The sequence below is a fragment of the Eleutherodactylus coqui genome, chromosome 4 (assembly GCF_035609145.1).
Source record: "Eleutherodactylus coqui strain aEleCoq1 chromosome 4, aEleCoq1.hap1, whole genome shotgun sequence".
Classification (NCBI taxonomy): Eukaryota; Metazoa; Chordata; class Amphibia; order Anura; family Eleutherodactylidae; genus Eleutherodactylus; species Eleutherodactylus coqui.
In genome coordinates this window covers 278,910,433-278,933,396 of record NC_089840.1, presented here as the reverse complement: position 1 = coordinate 278,933,396, position 22,964 = coordinate 278,910,433, and the positions used below count along the sequence as shown (strand labels likewise).

Sequence of the window (22,964 nt, the reverse complement as noted above, 5' to 3'; positions counted from 1 at the left end):
CACAAGAGAAATGCCGTGTTTAGTACATTTCCACCAGTGTGTCTGGAGCTGGGGAGCAGTCAGGTGAGGGTGCTGAGAACAGCCCCTCTGTGACACCCTCTGCTGGATGCCTTTCCAAACCTCAGTTCTTGAGTAGCAATAAATATCTTCTTTCTCCCTGACTGATGGGACTGCCAAACAGCGCCGCGCCATTCATAACATCACCTGACTCCGCCCCCTCTCCAGCTCTAAGCACAGCGTGCCTGGAGCCTGGGTGATGAGTTTATCAGGTGATGGCGCTAAAAACAGCGCGGCACTGGGCGGTAGTGCTGTCAGTCAGGAAGACACAAGATGGCCAATAATGAACTGAGGGTCAACAATGGGGGCCGAACAGTGGGGTGTGGAGGGGGATGGGTGGGGCTCAGCAGTGGTGCACTGCAAAGGTGGGTAGTACATGTCTCCTGACTACGGGGACAACAGGACACGCCAAAAGTCAAGGACAGTTGTGAGGCATGACCACATTATTACCACTTCCATTCCAGTCCACTGGGTTATAGGGGCAATAAAATGAACTGCATTTATCCATTATTATGTTGAAGAGATTTATTTTTTCTATGGGGTTCTGTATGATGTTACATTGTCTCGTCTTCTCTCCATTCAGGATCCTTGACTGATATCTTCTATATCAGATAATTATCCTGATTGACCCGACAAGGATGGAGAGGTAGCAGGACAAGATGGCGGAGAGTATATTCAACCTCACCCTAGAGATACTCTTCCAGCTTACAGGAGAGGTGAGAGATTCTGGGGATGACGTCACGTTCCACCATTCTTAACTATGTCAGTCTCTGGTCACATCTATGGAAGAGGATTTACTGCTGATTTATCATAAGTGCTGGAAAAATAATAGAGCCGGTTGTTCTGGAAGAGTAAAACAGAAACCCAACAGATCTACTATAAGGCAATTGGAGGTTGTTGGGGGTCATTATTGTCTGTCATCTAACAGAACCAAAACTCTGATCATTTTGTTTTTCTGCTCCTGTGACTGAGTAGAACAACGGAGATGATGAACACAGATGTGAAGAAACTCTTAATAATTGTTGGCCATAACTGGAGACATGAAGGACTCTGGGAATGTCTGCAGGGATATTTATGGATGTATCTCCCCATAAACAGGATTACATGGTAGTGAAGAAGACTTCTAGTGATGGCTGTCAGGCCCGGGTGTCTGATGGATGGAAAAGACCCCTGAGCCCAATCACAGGGCCTCCACCTCACCCCCTGATACTGGAGGAGATCAATGAGCAGAAGATCCTAGAACTCGCCAACAAGATGATTGAGCTGCTGACTGGAGAGGTGACGCTGCTGGGAATGCTGGGACATTATACAGTAACGCTATGGCGGTATAACGTGTCTGGGTGATGACTATATCATTGTGTTGTCAGGTTCCTATAAGGTGTCAGGACTTCACTGTCTATTTCTCCATGGAGGAGTGGGAGTATTTAGAAGGACACAAGGATCTGTACAAGGACGTCATGATGGAGGACCACCAGCCCCCCCCATCACCAGGTAATAGACAGGACTAAATCCACGCGGCCTTTATTATTTGTATGTAGAGAATGAACTCAGTGGCTGTCTGTTTTCTGCAGGTGGATCCAGTAAGAAAACAGCGGCGGAGAGATGTCACCGTCCTCTTCTTCCACAGGATGATCAGGTAGATGGAGAGAAGGTCTCATGAAATCTCCCCTCTGGTCTGTAGGACGGCTGGGAAGGTCTTGTGTTCAGGCTTATTATATGAGTGATACTTGTGTAATGAGAAAGCTGGAGATGGTGGGATTACAGCCGACCGCAGACATTAGATCTCCGCATCTTATCACTATTTTCTGGTTCTGGAGACTTCTGGTTGGAATAAAGAAGCAACAGATTGGAGTTATACAGGAGACCTGCAGCTATTTGGCCCAGATCACTACTGCTGTCATGTCATTCCGGCTCATACTAATTAATGACCTTTTCTGGTCATATAAAACTTTCCACATGACTTCTCCAACTGTGTGATGACTTTTACAATATTTATTTCACAGCTTGTGAAACTGGAGGAAGATCCAATCCATATTGATGCTACAGAGACACATGTGAGGGGGGATCAGATTTGTAAGGAGGGGATTCTTACAGATGACCCCCCAGGTGAGACTATATGTAGAGAAGAAACAGATACGATGTCAGCAGCACAATCCAAAGCACTTTGGCAGTGAGGCAACAAATACATAGAGATGTAATAAACTATCAGTATAATTGTAATGTTCTATTAAAAAATAACAAAATCTGTTTTATTGTTGGCAGATGAAGACACCGGGAGATCAGAACGACATGTGATATCAACAGATTGTAAGGTGGAAGATGATGGTATCATACAAGATACATATGAAGAGCCTGCTCTTATCCCTGATACACCCTCAGTCCTTCACAGCAAAGATCTATCCTCTAGTTCTTCTAAACAGGTTCCATCTTCTGATTCATTACAGAATGTTAAACAAAATGAAATCCATACAGGAGATGTTGTTGTTACACCTCAGAGAATTTACACATGGGTGAAGCCATTTTCATGTTCAGAATGTGGAAAAGCTTACAGTGATAAATCGGATCTCCTCATTAGACATCAGAGAATTCACAGAGGGGAAAGACCATTTTCATGTTCAGAATGTGAGAAAGCTTTTGGTCATAAAGCAGTTCTCAATGGCCATCAAAGAATTCACACAGGGGAGGAACCATGTTTATGTTCAGAATGTGGCAAAAGTTTTAAGCATAAATCGCAGCTTGTTAAGCACCAGAGAAATTGCACGTGGGTGAGGCCATTTTCATGTTCAGATTGTGGAAAGTATTTTAATTATAAATCGCATCTTGTTAGACATCAGAGAACTCACACAGGGGAGAAGGCATTTTCATGTTCAGAATGTGGGAAAGCTTATAGTAGTAAATCAGAACTCATTAGACATCAGAGAATTCACACAGGGGAGAAGCCATTTTCATGTTCAAAATGTGGGAAATATTTTAATGATAAATCACATCTTGTTAGACATCAGAGAACTCACACAGGGGAGAAGCCATTTTCATGTTCAGAATGTGGGAAAGCTTATATTGGTAAATCAGAACTCATTAGACATCAGAGAACTCACACAGGGGAGAAGCCATTTTCATGTTCAGAATGTGGGAAAGCTTATTGTGGTAAATCAGAACTCATTAGACATCAGAGAACTCACACATGGGAAAATCCATTTTCATGTTCAGAATGTGGGAAAGCTTGTAGTGGTAAATCAGAACTCATTAGACATCATAGAACTCACACAGGGGAGAAGCCATTTTTATGTTCAGAATGTGGGAAAGCTTATAGTGGTAAATCGGATCTCATTAGACATCAGAAAATTCACAGAAGGGAAGAACGATGATTATGTTCAGAATGTGGGAAAGGTTTTGAGAATAAATCACAGCTTGTTACACATCAGACAATTCACACAGGGGAGAAGTCATTTTTATGTTCCCAATGTGATAAATTACACAGGTCTGCAGAAAACAACTTTTTAAGAGCTGTTTTGGTTATTCTACGTAATCTTTATATTTTTCGGTATGCTGAATCCCAAAAAGGACCTCTGTTTTATCCTAGGACATCACGTTTCCTGACAATTCAGTTATCTATGTTAAATAAGGCAATACCTCAAAATAAATGAAACTAGACTCATAAAATTAATGTTTAATTATGAATTTTACATTAAAATCATTTTTGAACTGAAATGAGGCACTAAAACACACTAAATCGTTTCTTCTTCCCTGTGAGGCTCTTCTTGGTACAGTTACGCTTGTGAGTAGCATCTGAAATGTCTCTCTGAAGTATCCAACAGTAGTCTGCCATCCTTGTAATGCTCCATTTTCCCTGGTATCCTCTTTCCATCTCTTTAATGTCTTGGTAGAATCGTTCACCTTGTTCTTCACTGATCGCTCCCAAATTTTCAGGAAAGTAGTCAAGGTGGGATTGGAGGAAATGCACTTTCGTGTTCAATAAGTTTTTATTGGAATATGAAAGCATACAATAAATTGTACCGTCATTAGGTGTACATCAGACAATAAAACCTTTGTAACATGAGCATATTTAAGTTGCACCCACTGACTGCTCCACTCATATGAATCCGTGGAGACTGCGTCATATCTGTCTTCATTCCAGACAATTTTTAAACTTTTCTTTAACCGACAAAGACTTTCCCCGCCTCCGGGTAGGGGTCCAGGAGGCGTGGATAAGAGAGATAGAAAAAAAAAAAAGAGAGGGTGAAAGAGAGGTTAACCAATAGAATAACTCAGACGAGCTGGGGGGGGGGTATGGGGAGGGGGATGGGTGGGGGGAGGAGGTGGATACCTCAGGGAGGAGTAATGAGCATCCTTTTGTAGGTCCGGTTATTTGTTCAGCGAGCTAAGACTTGTATCTCGCCAGGGTGGGCGAGCTTAAACACCTGCTGTTCCGCCAACCTCAGCCCCTGCAGAGGACCTGTGTTCCCTAGCCTCCATATGCGGCGTTATCGGGTGGCCACGAGGCTGCTTCAAATTTGCCTACCGGGAGATCCAATCCCCCAATCCAGACGACAGTCTGAAGTCCAGCCACGGTCGCCATGTTGCATAAAACCTCTCCACTGTTACCTCCTCCTCTGCCCTCATTTCCTCAAATCTGGCCAAGGTGTTAATAGTTTCTACCCAGTGGTTCCTTGTGGGCCCCGAAGTGGCTCGCCAGAATCTTGGGATGATCTGCCGTACGGACAGTATGAAGTATCTTAGGAGCCCTTTTTTAACGTGGCTCGTGGGTTCCCGAAATATAGATAGATAGTGCCATTTCGGGTGTGAACTCAACGACTGTACCACACAGCCTGTTGTATAGAGCCTCTACATCTCTCCATAATGTCGCCACCGGAGGGCATTCCTACCAAATGTGTACCATATTTCCCCTACTACTTGCGCATCTCCAGCACTGGTTGGGGGATTGAGGAAACATTTTATGCATTCTTTCCGGGGTTGTATACCACTGGGATAGGACCTTGTAGTTGAGGTCATGTAGTTTTGAGTGTACTGTGACCTTGTGTGTTAAAGTGAAAGACTTTTGCCATAGGTCGGCAGAGAAGTCCTTCCCCAGCTCATCCTCCCATGCTCTCGTGTACCTCGGGAGTTCATCCCCCGTCTCACGTTCCAGCATTAGCTTGTATAGCCGGGAGATTAGGTGTCCCGGGGCCTCGGGAGACGTGCATAACTCCTCGAAGGGAGTGAGGACCTTGTGTAGACCCGACCCAGGTGCCAGGGCGTCCAGTGAACCCCTAAGCTGTAAGTAGACCATCCAGGCTCCCGGTGGGGCCCTAGTCTCCTTTTAAAATTCTGTTAAGGTTTTGATCCCTGAGTGACCTAATACGTCCCTTATTCGGGGTACCTGGATCATGGGGGTTAGTAACAAGGTTCTGTTGTGTTCGAAAGCTGTGAATTGTGGGTTCGCCAGGAGTGGGGTGAGGGGTCCCGGAATCGAGATCAGCCCGTCTCGTTTGGCGAAGCCCGACCATGCCTCAAACAGTAGTCTCAGCAACGGGGATACTCTGGGCGAGTCTCTAAGTAGACCTCCTGGGATCCAGGACATCCCTTGGGTCAGGCTCGGCTCCAGATCTAACTCTATCTCCACCCAGATTTTGGACTTGCTGAGCTTAAGGAGATCAAGTACGCACCTAGTTATATTGGCCTTATAATACAGGGCGAAGTCCAGGAGGCCTAATCCTCCCCTATCTTTAGATCTGACTAACGTGCTGTGCTTTAATCTGGGCCTGCGCCCTCGCCAAAGGAATTTGGTGATTAAGGAACGTATATGCATCAAAAATTGTCTGTTTAGGCGTATGGGAAAGGCCTGACAGAGATACAGGAACCTTGGCAGCGAGACCATCTTAACCGTGTTAATTCTGCCACTCCAAGACAGGAAAAGGGGTTCCAGTTTTTTAGGTCTCTGTCTAGTCTCTCTAGAAATGTTTTGTAATTTAGGTTAAATATGTGGGAGGGGTCGGCGGGGAGCTGGATGCCTAAGTATTTTATGGCGCTATTTTGCCACCTAAATGGGAATTGTCCTTTCAGCCTTTGTTCTTCCGCCCGAGGGACCATGACGTTCAGAATCTCTGTCTTCTGGAGATTCATTTTAAAATTGCTAATTTTACTGAATCTGTTGAATTCTTGTAACAAGACTGGGATGCCGACACTTGGGCATGATAGGTAGATCAGGAGGTCGTCGGCGAATAAGGATAATTTATGCTCCGCGTGTCCTGCTCTGACGCCTCTGATGGATTCATTTCCTCTAATCGCATTGGCTAACGGTTCCATCGTTAAAATATAGAGGGTGGGTGACAGTGGGCATCCCTGTCTAGTTCCGTTATGGATAGGGAAGGAGTCCGACAATACCCCATTAACCCTCACCCTAGCTGTGGGTTTCGTGTACAAGGCCTTGATTCTTTCTCTCATACGGGGTCCCAATCCCATGCTCCGCAGGGATGCCTCTAAAAAGCTCCATCTCACCCTGTCAAATGCCTTTTTGGCATCGACAGCCATGAGACAGAGTGGGGTCCCCGCCTCCCGCGCTCTCGAGATCAAGGATATGGATTTAATGACATTATCTCTACCCTCCCTTCCCGGGACAAACCCCGTCTGATCCCTATGGATCAGTTTCGGGATGAAGGGTTGCAGGCGGGTCGCGATTAACTTGGCGTAGAGCTTAATGTCTATATTTAAAAGTGATATAGGCCTGTAGTTGCTACAGACTGTGGGGTCTTTTCCCGGTTTCGGCAGAACCACTATGTGAGCTTGCATAGCTTGAGCCGGAAAGGCGCAACCCCCATTCACCGCATTGAACGCTCCTAGCAACCATGGAGTGACTTCGTTTCTGAATATTTTGTAGAACTTGGAGGAGAACCCATCCGGGCCCGGGCTCTTACCCGCTTTAAGTTCTTTTATTAAACCAGTTAGTTCAGGGGTCGAGAAGTCCTCCTCCAAGTCCCCGAGCTCGTCTGTGTTTGCTAATTTTGGGGCAAAGCTATTTAGATATTCCCGAGTGGCCTCCTCCTCCTCCTCATTGGGTCCCTCTGTTTCTTGTTTGAGGTTATATAGGTTGTTATAGTAAGTGCGGAACACCTCCAGTATCTCGGAGGTCGCGTGAGCTACGCCCCCTGGTTTCTGAATTTTGGGGATGTGGTTTATGGGGGCTCTCAGGTGTAGTGTTCTCGATAGCCACCTTCCGCTTTTATCCCTGTATTCAAAGGCGCATCTGCGTAGTCTTTCTCTGGCTCCTAGGGACCTCTGATCTAGTATTTGTAGGATTTGATGGCGAATCACTGAGATTTCTGCCTTTGTTACGTCCGAGGGGTGGCCTTTATTAAGGGATTCCTTTGTGTTCAACTCTCCCATTAACCTCTGAAGCTTGGCTGATCTAATTTTCTTAAGACGGGCCCCATGCGAAATGAATACTCCCCTTATTACGCACTTAAGCGCTTCCCATTTAACCGGGGGGTCTGTAGTGTCATTACTGTGGGTAGCCTCAAAGTCCGCTATTATTTTTTTGATGTCTTCGACACAAAGTGGGTCATTAAGGAGGTTCTCATTGAGTCTCCATAGGTTCGAGCGTGGCCTTCTACCTAGGTCTGACACTTCCCCATATATTGGGGCGTGGTCCGACCAGAGGAAGGGACCTATTGAACACGTCGGCCTCTGATCTAGGAGGTCATGGGAGATTAGAATGTGGTCAATGCGGCTATAACTGTTATGGGCTGCCGAGTGGAAGCTGTAGTTCCTGACACCCGGGTGCAAGATCCTCCACATGTCTGTTAAGTGCATTCTCTCTAACTCCCGTTTCAGTGCCCTTCATGCTGTGTGTGAGATGGGGGACTTACCCACCGATGTATCTAGGTCCGGGTCCATTACCAGGTTAAAGTCCCCTCCCAGTATCACCTTGGATCCGGCTGCGAATGCGTCCAACTTTCTCAGGGTGGCTATCCCGAACGGAACTTGACCCTGGTTGGGGAAGTAAATGTTGGCAAATGTTATTACCCCCGTAACTTCCAGTTTGACAAATACGTAGCGTCCCTTCGGGTCTATCTTGTGGTCTACCACAGTGTGCTGCAGGGATTTATGTAGCGCTATTGAGATACCGCCCGCCTTTTTCGTAGGGTGGGGGCCATGGAACCATTTTGGGTAGCATCTAGAGGAGAAGTGTGGGATGCTATCCGCCTTAAAATGGGTCTCCTGCAACATGGCGAACATGATCCTCTTTCTATGCAGATGATAAAGAATCTGATTTCTTTTCTCTGGGGTATTGAGCCCTTTGACATTGAAAGTACACATTGATACATTAGCCATCAGGGGGAGTGGCGATTAGGTGCTTATAGAGTCCCTGTATCCACGTCCCTTTGGGGTGTTGGGGGGGAGGAGGGGGAGAGAGAAAGAAAAAAACAGTAAAGCATGAGGCTTAGGGCCTCTGAAACTAAACAACAGAGTAGTATGAAATACCATTTCAATATAGCACATGGGCTATAACCCCTATGGGGGGGGGGTAACCAACAACAGAGCCACTTTCCCTAGCGGCTTCGGCCAAATGTCATACATTATGCAATGAGAGATTAGCATATTACCGGCGTGGTACAATGACGTTTAACGAGGAGTTCTTGCCGTACTGTAACCTGGAACAAAAAGCAAATAAGAACCCGACAAACAGGCAGACATTACATCACGTTGAACTTAGACTTTTAGTGTCAGCGTTTATCTTTGGCTCCCACTTTCTGCCAGGAAGAGTGAAGGGCGGGAGCTAATGTCCCCTCTTGGCGTGGCCAGTCCGGGAGGGCTATCATCGGGAGTTCCAGGGAGCCCAAAAAGCCTGGCAAGTCCCCCAGGGCTCTGAAGGAGACCCTTTTGTTTCCTTTTCGTGCCATCAGCTGAAACGGATACCCCCACTGATATTGGATTTCTTTCTCTCTCAGGACTAATAGCAGTGGTTTCAGCGCTTTTCTCAGCTGCAGTGTACGGCGTGATAAGTCCTGCAGGAGAAGGATGGGGGTACCCTGAAAAATCAACTCCCCGGCCTCTCTGGCTTTGCGCATTATCATTTCCTTTTCCTGGAAAAAGTGGATCCTGCACAGCACGTCATGTGGTCTCGCCGGGTCTAAAGCTCTCGGGCCCAGCGTGTGGTGGATCCTATCTATTTCAATAAATTTGTCCGCCGGTCTCTGCAGGATGCCATTGAAAAATTTTTGGGCCCAGGCCTCTAGCTGATCATTTTCCACCTTTTCGCTTAGGCCTCTGATACGCAGGTTGTTCCTCCTGTGCCGGTTCTCTAAATCATCCAGATGCACAAACAACTCCTCAATCTGCGCTGCCTGCGTCTGGATAACTTTTCTGTGAGATTCGGTGGTTTCTAGGATTTTGTCTTGGAGATCTTCCACCTCAGTCAGGTGTTGGCCCACGTGGACTATGTCTTTTTGTAATGCTGCAATGTCTCTCTTGTGGGACGCCTCCAACTTGTGTAGGGCACCATCTAAGTCGCCTTTAGTGGGCAGGGATCTTAAATGGGCCCTCCAGTCCCATTCTTCTCCTGTGTTGCTATTGTCTGCAGGGCTGGGCTGGGGACTGTTTCTTTGTCTGGATGTATGTGAATTTTTGTAGGGAGAATCTGAAGGGCTGCTGGACTCACTCCTGTCCCCTCTCCGGCTGCCCTCTTGCTCTGCATAACTGTGGGCTGCGGGGTATATGGGCCTGGACTGCCCTGCTTGTGTTTGTTCTTGTGACAGTCTCTTGTCATGGGGTATTGCTGGTGGTGGGTATCTCCCAGGGTCAGGGTCTGCTGTCTCCTGCCCACCCCCCCCTCCTCGCTGGGATCTGTGCTGGGTGACTGTGGGCTGCGGGGTGAGTGATTACGTTCTGACCTGTGAGCAGCTGCTCCTGTGGCTGTGCCTCAATCCATCTCGGGGTTCCTCTCCTCCTGAGCCCCTGCTTGAGCCCTTCCTTCTGCAGCCGGCGCGCGGCCGTTTCGCGCGCTCTCCCCTCCCGCCGGCGCCGAATCCAAGTCTCTTTGCGGCCGTAGGAAATGCTCCAGCCCTCCTCTGTCTCATCCCAGCGGGTGCCCCGGGTTGCTCTGGGCTCTTCTGCGTCCCATCCTGCCTGTTAGTGTCTGCTTTTGGTGCCGGTAAGGTGCTTTTTCGGGCCATTGCCGCGGGGGCTCACTCAGAGCACAGCTTCCTCTGCCATAGGCTAGCTCCGCCCTGGAAATGCACTTTCAAACTCATCAGGCAACCTAAAGCTTAAAATGCTTTCAGCATTCGCCCGACGATCTTTTTGTAGTCAGGATCTTTCTTGTTGCCTAAAAATTTCTCTACAACCTCTTTAAATGCAATCCACCCTTCTTTTTGAGAAACTGTCATGGTATTGACAAACTCTTAATCAGCTATAAGCCTTCTAATGTCTGGTCTGACGAACACACCTTCCTTCAATTTTGCCTCCGAGAGGCCTGGAAACTTGGTGACCAAATATTTGAATCATTCTCCATCTCTTGGAAACGATTTCACGAATTGCTTCATCAATCCCAATTTTATATGAAGAGGTGATAGAAGAACTTTATATGGAGGTACCAAAGTTTCTCAGAGGACCTATTTTTGACCGACTGTGAGCACCCTCAGCTGCCAACCCTTCTTGGTCCAGTGATTTTGTTGGTCTCGACTATCCCATAGACACAGAAAACAAGGGGATTTGGTATATCCAGCTAGTTGCCCGAGCTGCATACACAAGACCTTGAAATCCCCACACTTTCCAACCATGGTCTTCATATTTAAGTTTCCGAAGAACCAACTTCAAGTTCTCGTAGGCTTCCTTCAAGTGTACAGAATAACATACAGGGATGGAAGCATACAAAACCCGGTTGTGGAGCAAAACTGCTTTGAGACTTCTTTTTAGAGAGTCTATGAAAAGACGCCATTGCGTTGAATCATATTGGATTTTTAATTGCCCCACCAAACCTTTTACATCAATGCAATAAACCAACTTTTCTTCCTGGGCAAAGTAAGGAATAAACTCTTTTTTCACGATGTCTGAACCATGAAAAAGACACTCCTGGCAACGATAAATTCCTGCTTTTGAGCCTTGAACCGAGTAACTCAGTGGCATCTTTGGGAAGAGTCAAGTCTCTTACTAAATCATTCATCTCCTCCTGGGGAAAAAATTTTGGTCTTGTATCATCTTCAAAGTCAGCACTTGATTCGTCATCTGGTTCAGGTATGACTTCACCTTAGTCACAGCTAGATATCTCTTCCAAGGTAGCAGGGGGCTTGGGTATTGGTATATCTGTGCCATGGGGGATGGGATGAATTGCTGAGTGAAGATTGGGGTATAAAATGGAATACTTCCATTTGGAATTATACCCTTTCACATCGCATGAACAAAAGTAACGGTCATGACTATGGTTCTTTGCTCTCGCCATACCATAGGAAACCCATAACAAAAAGATTTTTTGTTACCCTTGAACCAATTTTGGAGGTCCTCAACTCACCGTTTGCACACTTTCTGAGGCGCCCAAACCTTATCTTGATCTCCAAGTTTTAGTCCAAAGTATGCGAAGTATACTTTTTTCACAAAGTCTGTAATATTCAGCTGTTGCTTCAACACTGTACATTCACCACGAATGAAACAGAAACTCTCAGACGAATTAATACACTTCCGCGGAGCCATAACGCTAACTTGGGGAAACACGATTTAATAATGACGAGCTAACACGAAGAGATTGTGGGGAATACTTTCTCTTTCCATTTGTCTGAATCTCTGGCAGCGGTGGCAGACACTGAGCAGGGGAGCGAGCTGTCAACGGCCACAGCAGCAGAGAGCCGACATCTGGGACAGAGCTGAGAGGCGTCACAGTGGCACAGACATGTCTGCGGAGGGAGCTGTAAGGGAGCAGATAGCCAGGGGAGATGCTCTGCGGCTTCGTAAGTCACAGTGCAAGGGCTTTGCCAGGGCAGATAGAGGGGCACAGCCTCACAGCAGGGGGATTCCTAGAGCAGCTGCAGTATCACAGTGTCAGCGAAGGTGCCGCCTAGCGGTTCGTCATGGGGGGAAGGAAGGGGGTGGCTGCTCTGGGGAGAGTGATTGCTGAGGCATGCTAGGACATTGCTCATGGCAGCCAATCGGCTCCTGGGGGCATCACCTCCCTGTCAAGCACCCTGTATCTTGTCTCCACCCATACTTCCGGTGGTGTCAAGATACAATAGTACTACAGGTGAGAACCAAGAAAAAAAATTAAATCAAGTCTGTGCATGTCAGAGCCTGCGCGGTCAGCTTGCAACATGTTGATGCTGGTTTCCATTAGCTCACTCTGGAAGTTCTTTTCTTTGAAAGTTTTTTTTTTTGGCATTGTATATCTGAAATGCACTGATGTGAATTAATAAATAGTCATTTTGACTGTAAATTTAGTTAAAAATCCTAAGATAAAAAAATACAAAAAATTTTGCTAAATTTGAAGAGAATTTTGCATTTCGTGGTAATGCCTGACGTCTACGATTTTTTTACATTTTTTTTTTTTTCGTTTTCAGCACACCAAAATACATGGAAATGAGTTGAAAATAATCAAACAGCTTTTTAGCAGATCTGTGCTATTTAATCAAAGATCAAATCTTGTTAACCCCTTAGTGATGAAGCCTGTTTGCGCCTTAGTGACGGAGCCAAATTTTGGAAATCTGACATGCGTCATTCAACATAGCATAACTCCGTAAAGGTTTTGCATATCCAAGTGATTCTGACATTGTTTTTTCGCCACATGTTGTACTTCATTTTGGTTGTAAAAATAGACCGATATAATTTGTGTATATTTTATTAAAAGCGCCAATATTGGAAAAAGTTTGAAAAAATTGTCAGTTTTTTCACATTTTCAACTAATATCTCAAATATGTCCAAACATACCGTACAATTTTTGATAGGATATATATTCCCATCTGTTTACTTTATTATGAATGCCCATTTGAAAAACTTTTTTTTTTTTTTTTTAACCATTTAGATGACGTACAAATTTAACACTACTTTTCAGCATTTTGAGGAACACTTTGTTTTCCTGCACCAAGCCAAGTTTGCAAAGGCTCATGAGTGTCAGAATAATAGATACCCCCCAAATGACCCCATTTAAAAAAGTACACCCGTTAATGTATCCACTGAGGGGTGTCATGAGTATTTTGACCCCACAGTTTTTTTCAGGAATTAATTCAATTTAGAGGAGAAAAAATAAAATGTCATATTTTTGCAAATATGTCATTTTAAAGACATATTTTTTTCCTATAGTGCCCATGAAAATGAGTATTGACACCCGAAAATGTTTCTGTTTCTCCCGTGCACAGAAGTATACCCATTGTGGCCCTAATCTTATGTCTTGATGCACAATGGGGCCTAAAACGAAAGGAGTAGTCAGTGTCTTTCAGAACATAAATTTTGCTTGAAGGCGTTTTAGGCCCCATAGCACTTTTGTAGAGCTCTTGAGCGGCCAAACCCAAAGAGAACCCCCACAAATGACCCCATTTTGAAAACTAGACCCCTTAACGAATTTATCTAGGGGTGTACTGCCCATTTTGACCCCACAGTTTTTGAATGAATTCAAGCAAAGCAAAACAAAAAAAATTGTGATTTTCGTTTTTTTGACAATTCTGTCATTTTAAACACAGCTTTTTTTGTACAGCACACACATGAATGAAGCCTTGCACCCCAAAATGGATACCCCTGTTTCTCTCGTGTTCAGAGACATACCCATTGTGACCCTAATCTTATGTCTGGATGCACAACGGGGCCCAAAATGAAAGGAGTAGTCGGTGGTTTTCAGAACATAAATTTTCCTTGAAGGCGTTTTAGGCCCCATAGCACTTTTGTTGAGCTCTTGAGCGGCCAAAACCAAAGAGAACCCCCACAAATGACCCCATTTTGAAAACTAGACCCCTTAATAAATTTATCTAGGGGTGGACTGCCCATTTTGATGCCACAGTTTTTGAATGAATTCAAGCAAAGCAAAAGGAAAAAAATGTGATTTTCGTTTTTTGGCAATTCTGTCATTTTAAAAACAGCTTTTTTTGTACAGCACACATAGGAATAAAGACCTGCACCCCAAAATGCATACCGCTGTTTGTCCCCTGTTCAGAGACATACCCATTGTGGCCCTAATATTTTGTCTGGATGCACAACGGGGCCCAAAATGAAAGCAGTAGTCGTTAGCTTTCAGAACAGAAATTTAGCATGAAGGTGATTTAGGCCCCATTGCCCACTTGTAGAGCCCATGAGCGGCTAAAGCAACAGAAACCCCCCACAAATGACCCCATTTTGAAAACTAGACCCCTTAACGAATTTATTTGTACTGTTTATTTTACCATACAATTTTTGAATAAATCTAAGCAAAGCAGTAGGAAAAAATTACAATTTTCATTTTTTTGGCAGTTGTATCAATTTAAAAACTGTTTTTTGTACAGCACAGAAATGAATGAAGACTTTCAACCCAAAATGGATCCCCTGTTTGTCCCGTGTTCAGAACCATACCCCTTGTGGCTCTAATTTACTTCAAGGACACATGGCTAGGCCTATAACGGAAGGAGCACCCGTTGGATTTCAGGGTACAGCACAATTAATTCCAGGCCCCATTGCCCACTTGTAGAGCCATTGAGTGTCCAAAACGAGAAAGAACGCCCACGAATGACCCCATTTTAAAAACTAGACCCCTTAACGAATTCATCTAGGGGTGTATTGCGTACTTTTACCCCACAGTATTTGAATGAATCTAAGCAAAGCAGAAGGAAAAAATTACGATTTTCATTTTTTTGGCAATATTGTCAATTTAAAAACTGTTTTTTTTGTACAGTGTACATAGGAATGAAGACGTTCACCCCCAAAATGGATCCCCCCGTTTGTCCCGTGTTCAAAAACATACCCCTTGTGGCCCTAATCTACTTAAAGGACACATGGCAAGGCCTGTAATGGGGGGAACACCCGTTGGATTGCAGGGCACAACTGAATACATTCCAGGCCCCATTGCCCACTTGTACGGAATAAAAATTTACACCATAAAACAATCCCCCCCCCCCCTCCGCGCCCTTTTTGGCATTCGCCAAATCTTATATAAAAGTAATAATGTGAACTGTGTAGTATTTCCAAAGACGGGTAATTACGGAGGCTGGTTGGGATGGGTACATGGGGCAATAAAACCATGTATCCTCCCTCCTCTCATGCTTTTTGGGGGGTATTTCATGACCTCAGTAGCGGGTATGGGGTGTAAAAAGTGGCGCTCTGTGAGTCTCCGTAAGCTTGATGAGGTGCGGCGGTCTCACACAGAAGGCGCTCAACAAGCTGCTCCTGGAACTGCATAAAGGCGAGCGTTCCCGGGGCTTCTTGTAAATTACGTATTACAGGTAGCGGTCTGAATAACGCCAGGCTCACACGGCCGTATGTGGAATCCGCTTGCGGAGGCCCACAGCGGATCTCATCTGTGAGCCCAACTGTGACCCTGCGTACGGCCACGTAATGTACTGCGCAAAACTTCCTACTCACACAGACGGTCATGCGCAGTACTTTTTTTTTTGTTTGTATTTCCCGCGCCGTCGCTTAGCGAGGACACGGGTACCCGCAGCCCGTACACAATGTAGTTGCGTATTGGCTGCGGGTATATCCGCGACCATGGAGCACAATGGGCTCTACGTTGCGGATATCCACGGTAAAATAAAGCCTGCTGCGTTCTCTTTTCTGCAAGTGGATTACGCAATTCTGACCCGCTAATGTGAGCGGAATTGTGTAATCCAATGCGATTGATTTGCGTATTACCGTGGATCAGATGCATGTGGAATCCGTAATTCCTATCCGGTCACGTTAGACCAGCCAAAGGTAGATCGCTACCTTTTTATCGCGTGACTGGCGACCGCTCAACAAGGCCACTGCTCCTTGCTCTCGGCGACCGTTGGTCGCTGGGAGCAAGGAGGTTTTAAATTTCCTAGGCTCCCCGCCTCCTGCGCATCTGTCTGGTGTTTTGCCGGTGTACAGATGTGCAGAATACAGGAAAGTTCACGGAGGAAGATCGCGTCGGGGTGCAAATACGGAGGCCTCACCTTTTTTTTACTTTTACGTGATCACCGTTATCCACCGTTAGCCCCCCGTGAAATCTCCAGGCTCTCGGCTAAGTTTTGTAGCCAGGAGCAGGGAGATTTTAAATTACCCTGGCAATCCACGGTTTTAGCGCATGCGCCTGCCATTTTGGTGACGGGCGCATGCGCAGAAGCTGGGGTAAGGTCTGCGGATAAATCCGCGGGCCTTAGGTACGTCATTTTATCCCCCCTCACGGATATGATCCAAGGGGGGGAGATGAAACGTAAGCTTTTTTAAACTTTTTTTTTTACTTTTTACAGTTTTTCTTTTAACTCGAAATGATTACTGTTGTCCATTGGATAACAGTGATCATATCACCGGTGAAATCTCTCTGCTCCTGGCTACACATGGCAGCCAGGAGCAGAGGGATTTTAAATTTCCCAGGGCTCGAGCCCCTCTGTGTCAATCATCGGGCGCGCATGCGCAGACGGGGACTTCGGGTCCCGGAGCACCGGGGACATCGGCAGGCCTGAGGTGAGTATTTTCACCTCCCCTCATGGGTCAGATCCATGAGGGGAGGTGAAACTTGCACTTTTTTTGAACTTTTTAAAACTTTTTTGCGATGGATAGCGGCGATCGCGGTCCCCGGTAACATCTACTGGTTCCCGGCTACCTTCAGGAGCTGGGAGCCAGGAGATTTGGAATTTGCCGGGGCTCCCGGCCTTCTGTGCATGCACGTGACGTCATACATCTGGCGCGCATGCGCAGAAGAGCGGCGCCAGGTCCCGGAGGAGGCATTCACCACGGGACATCGCGGACAAGCCGGGTAAGTATTTTCAGCTGCCCTGATGGATCCGATCCATCAGAGCAGCTGAATCTTCAACTTTTTTCACAGTTTTATTTACTTTATTGCGATCGGCGCTATCCATTGGATAGCGCCTATCGCAATGCCCGGGGGGACTGCCCGCAGCTCAGGATGACAACTCCATGCTGTCGGCTACCTGCGGGCACCGACAGCATGGAGCTCTCACGTCCTCAGCCAAGTGGGCATTAATCCTAAGAGGACGCATGTTTCCATGTCCTCTAGGCTTAAAGCCCACTTACTGAGGATGTAGAATCCCGATGAGGTCGTCACTAAGGGGTTAAACATCAGAGAATTCCCATAAGGAAGAAGCCATTTTCATAACATGGGAAATGTTTTACTGTTTTTACAAGTTTTCCATTACATTATATGGTGTATTAATCCCTTTCCAATGTACGCACGTCTTCATACATGACAGGTATTTACTGTCCTTATCATTTGACACTAGCCAGTGATATTAGATGATCGTAGCTGTCAACCATTTAAATATCACTACCCTGATAGGGAATGAGATGTCCCAAGCATTCTCCCACAATGAGATGGCAAAGTGCTGTCTGGGTGTCATGGAAGCCTGGAGCCCTCTAAAGACCTCCAGGTCTGTCATACAAGTTTCCTTTTTAAGGCATGATTGTGGGACGATTGTATAAACTATCAAATGACTGCAAGTTCAAGTCTCCTATGGTGACATTATGAAGTAATAAATAAAAAAGATTTCACTACTACAAAAAAGTTTTTAAAAAAGCCCCTTTTGACAAAGATTTATGTATCATTAGGGATTAGAGATGAGCGAGCACCAAAATGATCGGGAGCTCGTTACTCGAGCCGAGCATTTTGTAATGCTTGAGAGCTCGGTTCGAGTAACGAACCCCATTGAAGTCAATGGGAGACTCAAGCATTTTTCAAGGTGCTCCATGCTCGGCATAGGGTCTCTCTTTCTCTCTTTTCTTTTATGTAGCACAACATAAAAAAACCACACATAAATTTGGCATCGTCGTAACCCAACTGCTCCACAGAATAAAGATAACATATCACTTTTACAACCCTGTAAACACCTTATCAGGACACTTCCTATTCTTATACACCATTCTTTCATATGGAAGTATTGTATTGATCATGTTCTGCCACTGGGAGAGTGTAGGAGGTCGTCTATCCATCCATCTGATTGTAATAGCTTTACGAGCCATAAAGAGAACCTCAATAGGGAAAATGTGAGTATGATGCAAATAATAAAATGATACAACTTTATATTGTCTACCAATGTTACCTTACAGTAAATGGGTAGAACATTGTATCAGATGTTCATGTGTTTATGCTGATTTCTGGCATATGATTTGGGAATGTCCAATTATTCAGGACCCTTGGGGAGAGGTCATGGGTCTCCCTTCTGAGATCCTTGGAGTCCCTATTCCTATATAAGTTTGACAAGGTATGGCGTCTGTGGTGTACTTCCCGCCTTACTTCCTTTGCCCCACACTTGCCTCTCCTTGTCCATATCCGTACTCCAAAGAGGTCCCCATTGATGGGTGTATTCTCAGCGGTGGGACCTGTGACCTCTTAAATGATCCTTGTTCTAATTAAAATTATGTTTTGGTCTTTCATATTTAGGGGGCTTCACTTTCCTATTGCTCCTTCTGTACACCAGTTTGTCATGCAGTATATGCCATAGTTCTATAATTTTGTTTGATGTTAAACCTTCAATAAAACTAGTTTTAAAAAAATTGCGAGTATGATGTTGCCACTGATTCATCTAGCAATCCCAACAAAGAGCCCTCTGGGGTGTGTGGAAGTGGCATACCAATTATAAGACCAAGGAGAACAGCGACTCCACTCAAAAAGACTGAATCGCAGGGCAACTCCATAGTAGATGGAGACATCGATGACATTGTGGAGTGAGAACTCTTTTCATTTTGAAAAGTCTACTCGGGTAAGATAACACTGATGTAGGATATATAGTTGGATAATTTTACTATACGCTGCTGGTGGGACAAACATATATGAGGATATAGCTGGGGTCCAGTTCTCATCTGTGACATACATACGCTAGTTTAGATCGAATAAGATGGGTATAGAAAGTAGAAATCAGACCCTTAGGCCCCCGTGTGGGCAGAATACCTATATGGTAGCTACATAATAAAGTTTTAAATCAGGAAGGACAGTACCAGCTATATCTTTGGGATGCTCCAGGTTTTCTAAACGCAATTTGGCGCAAGATTTCCCTCACACAAAGGGGATAGTAAGGAGTTCACTGTGTTGCAGATTTTTTATGGTACCATAGTGTCTATGTGTTCTAGACTATACAGGAATTTGGGAAGTATCATTTTAACTAAAATAATTCTCCCCCTACCAATAGAGCAAGGGCACCCCAGAGTTTAAATTTAGTTTAGAGATAAGGAAGTAATGGGGCAATATTCATGTCATGGTTATACATAGGATCCCTGGAGATTATTGGTATTTAAAAGTAGACACTATCTTGGTGTGTCGGATTTCTTCACCCATGGACCATTCTCATACCTGTAGCGGCATAAGGCTGGATTCACACGAGTGTATATCAGCCGCTGTTTTCACGGCCGGACGATATACATTACCATCTGATGTATTGGATTCCAATGCATCAGATCACACAGGCCTATTCTTGCAGCATAAAAGTGCCCAGCCACCCAATATAGTCAATTTTGGCCGGGCGCTTTTACGCTGACCAGGAAAGATAGTTCTGAAATATGGCTGCTGCCCTAGGCTGCTAAACTCCCTCCCCCTTCTCTCCTCCTCCCTGCCCCTTGTCGGCGGTTTGCAATGGGAGGGGCGGAGCTAGTTGCTAAGCTCCTGCCTTACCCCCTCCCATTGCTGGCTGCTGAGAGGGGGCGAGAGCTGAGCACACTGGCCCCCATCCCCACTTCCTTGCAGAGAGCCAGCGAGTGGGTGAAGAGGGGGAAACAAGTTAACAGAGCTAACCTGTCTCCCCCCTGCCTGACAGAATGCGTCTGAGCGGGCACGCGAACGTTAGATTTGCGTTTTAATGTCACCGGCCGGCAAACGTAAAGACGCCAATGCCTGTGTGAAAGATCCCTAAGCGTGGATTTCTGACAGTTTAATGAAGGCCAGAGAAATGACTAAAACTATCAATTAGTGAAATGGTGTATGGGAGAGACTTCCTGGGGGTAGATTTAAAAAAAAAAAAAGTATTGTTGTCTGCGGTGCTGCCTTATTCGAATGCCAATACCCGAATAAGAAGAGTCCTGCTGAACAATAAAGCAATATGCTATATATCAATCCTAAACAAATGTGGTAGAACAGAGCAGCTCTATTGTGTACCTGTGCTCAGGAGGAAAAAGAGGAAAGGCGTAGAGAAAGCCATTCACTGAGATTGTAGCAACTGGCATTCCATTCATGATGGAAACCCATCTAATGAAGAAATCACCAAACCTGAAACAGAGTTGAAGACCTTAGTGGTGTGAAAAATGTCCAATCACTCGGCCACTACCAATCAATTCATGTAATCGCCTGAACTCTTCTAATATTACCAGAGCCAGATTTTCCAGTTGTGGGAATCTGATTGTATCCAGGTAAGCTCACAGCTCCACCATAGTATATGTTACCTGGGACTCCTTAAAATTGCTATAGAATTGTCAAAATCTATTAAGTATATAATTGGGTTCAGTGAGTATGAAGTTTGTCTGACGATAATATCCTCACTATATGGAGGGGGATGAATGTTGACATGCCATATGTGCCATTAATTTACTAACTCAAAGCATTACTGTTTACAGAAGAAGATGCGGTGTTGCATCTTCTCCTTCAACACTTACAGGCGTTCTCTGACGGTCATTACCAGTGCAGGTTTTATTATCATCCGTTGGGGTCAGAGACATAAGGTCATTCCAGGTCAGCACATCATATGTCTAGCTCTTCCACTTAATCTGGCCTTCTTTACAAATCAGAAAGATGATTTAAGGCAGCTCCGTAAATAGGATTTGAGGGTGCCCCTCAGCACAATGGTGTCTGGGTATGGGTCATGCGCTTCTAAAAATAATTGGAGCAGGTCCAGAATACAATCCATGACCCCGAGTAGAGTCAGCCAAAAGGGGTGTACCCTCCATCTATGCAAGGGACGAGAATCTGGGGAAGATAGTTCCATTCAAGCAAGGGAATGGTCAGACAAACCTCTTTGTAAATATGCAATGGCCTTAACTGCAGGAAACAATAATGGGACACCAAATATATAGTTAATATGACTTATAGTATGGCTATGGGCAGCATGATATGAGAAATCACTCAAGGTCGGATGGAAAACATGCTGCAAATCCAGCCGGCCCACCTCAGAAATGATAGAGGCCAGATGAGTCGTATTGTCACCACCAACAACACGCACATACCCTCCAAACCTATCCATACTGGGATCCATAATGAAGTTCATGTCACCCATATATAACACTGTTGCATCAAGAAAAATAGGAGCAAAGGAAATGCCCTCTGCAATAATAGCAAGGGATGCAGGGGGTGGATCATAATAGCAGAGGAACATGTGTGAAAGATTTATTTTGGCGTTAGCAAAAATACATCTATCTTCTGGGTCCACCCAGGTCTGTTTTGAATCCCATCAAAAAGACCCTTGAATCAATAGGGATACCCACGAGAATATGATGTATGGCAAGCATGACATGTACCTTGCACCCTTGGTTCTAACAAATACTCGGTGGTTTCAGAGGTAAGCCGAGTCTCTTGTAGACATATAACATGTGGTTTTCATGAACGTAATAGGGAGAAAATCATGGAAACTTTCCTAGCAGAACTCATACCCCTGACGGTCCAAGACAGAAAGGCTATTCAAGCCATCCATTACATTATGTAAGTATAGAAACGATTCAGGATGGCAGTGAGCTCCCTAGATAAGTGCCATTGCAAACTCCCAGTATCACAATGTAAAAGACAGAAGCAAGATGTACAGTAATTAGAGATGAGTGAATGTACTCGTTAAGGCCGATTTCGCAATCGAGCGCCGCTATTTTCGAGTACCTGACTACTCGGGTGAAAAGATTCGGGGGGCGCCGTGGGTGAGCGGGGGGTTGCAGAGGGGAGTGGGGGGGGGGGGGAGAGAGAGAGCTCCCCCCTGTTCCTCACTGCTACCCCCTGCTCCACCACGCCGCCCCCCGAATTTTTTCACCCGAGTAGCCAGGTACTCAAAAATAGCGATGCTCGATTGAGTAATTACTCGAAACGAGTACGTTCACTCATCTCTAACAGTATTGTATTAGCTTAGCTGCAGAAAACAATCTAAACATTTCGCTTAAACTACATGGTCTGCTCGTAACAATCCCAATACGATACATATGGAAACATCCACAGGCAGCCGCAGAACATACAGCTGAATTAGCCATATCAACAATGTAACTCATGGCTAAGGAAGAACACGGGTGATACAGAAGTAGCTTATATGGTCTAAGCTACACATACAGTATAGCCATAAGATTACAGGTAATCGTGCCATTAACCAGATGGGAGTATGGATGTCCTCTTAATAGCTTGTAAAAGATATATGAACTATAAGGACTGTTGGTGATCATCTAGGATGTAATATTAATAATAATCATCTTTATTTGTATAGCGCCAACTTATTCCGCAGCACTTTCAAGCATGGGATAAATGCAAAACAATACAATTACAATGTGAGCTACATTCAGTTTGACACAAATGGGGTGGGAGTGGTACAGGAGGTGCAAGGGCGGTGGGGAGGAGCGAGGCAAGGGGAAGACAGGCAATAGGGGATTTCATATGGAAATCAGTTATTAGAAGGCAAACGAGGTGGGGCGCTAAGGAAGTGCAGGAGTAGAGGTAGTACGCAATAGGCAGGGTGGAAGGTGTGGGGAGGGACGGGGGACTAGGTCAGGGGATTTGGTATGCTTCCCTGAAGAGGTGCGTTTTTAAGGCATGTCTGAAATTTTCTGCATCGTGAATTGTCCAGATGCCTTGGAGTAGAGCGTTCCAGAGGATGGGTGCTGCTCTG

The 22,964-nt window shown here is 45.3% G+C and overlaps 2 protein-coding genes across 2 annotated transcripts in view; both read left to right on the top strand.

Annotated features, from left to right (window-relative positions):
- Window positions 1-22,964, top strand: part of LOC136624528 (zinc finger protein 585A-like) — a 99,409-nt gene that overhangs the window by 28,076 nt on the left and 48,369 nt on the right. The window lies entirely within an intron of this gene.
- On the top strand, window positions 1,423-3,817 carry LOC136624411 (zinc finger protein 84-like). The gene is made up of 4 exons (XM_066598387.1): window positions 1,423-1,548; window positions 1,629-1,693; window positions 2,061-2,163; window positions 2,320-3,817. Exons 1-4 carry the CDS (start codon window positions 1,464-1,466, stop codon window positions 3,420-3,422), a joined length of 1,356 nt encoding a protein of 451 aa, XP_066454484.1. The 5' UTR covers window positions 1,423-1,463; the 3' UTR covers window positions 3,423-3,817.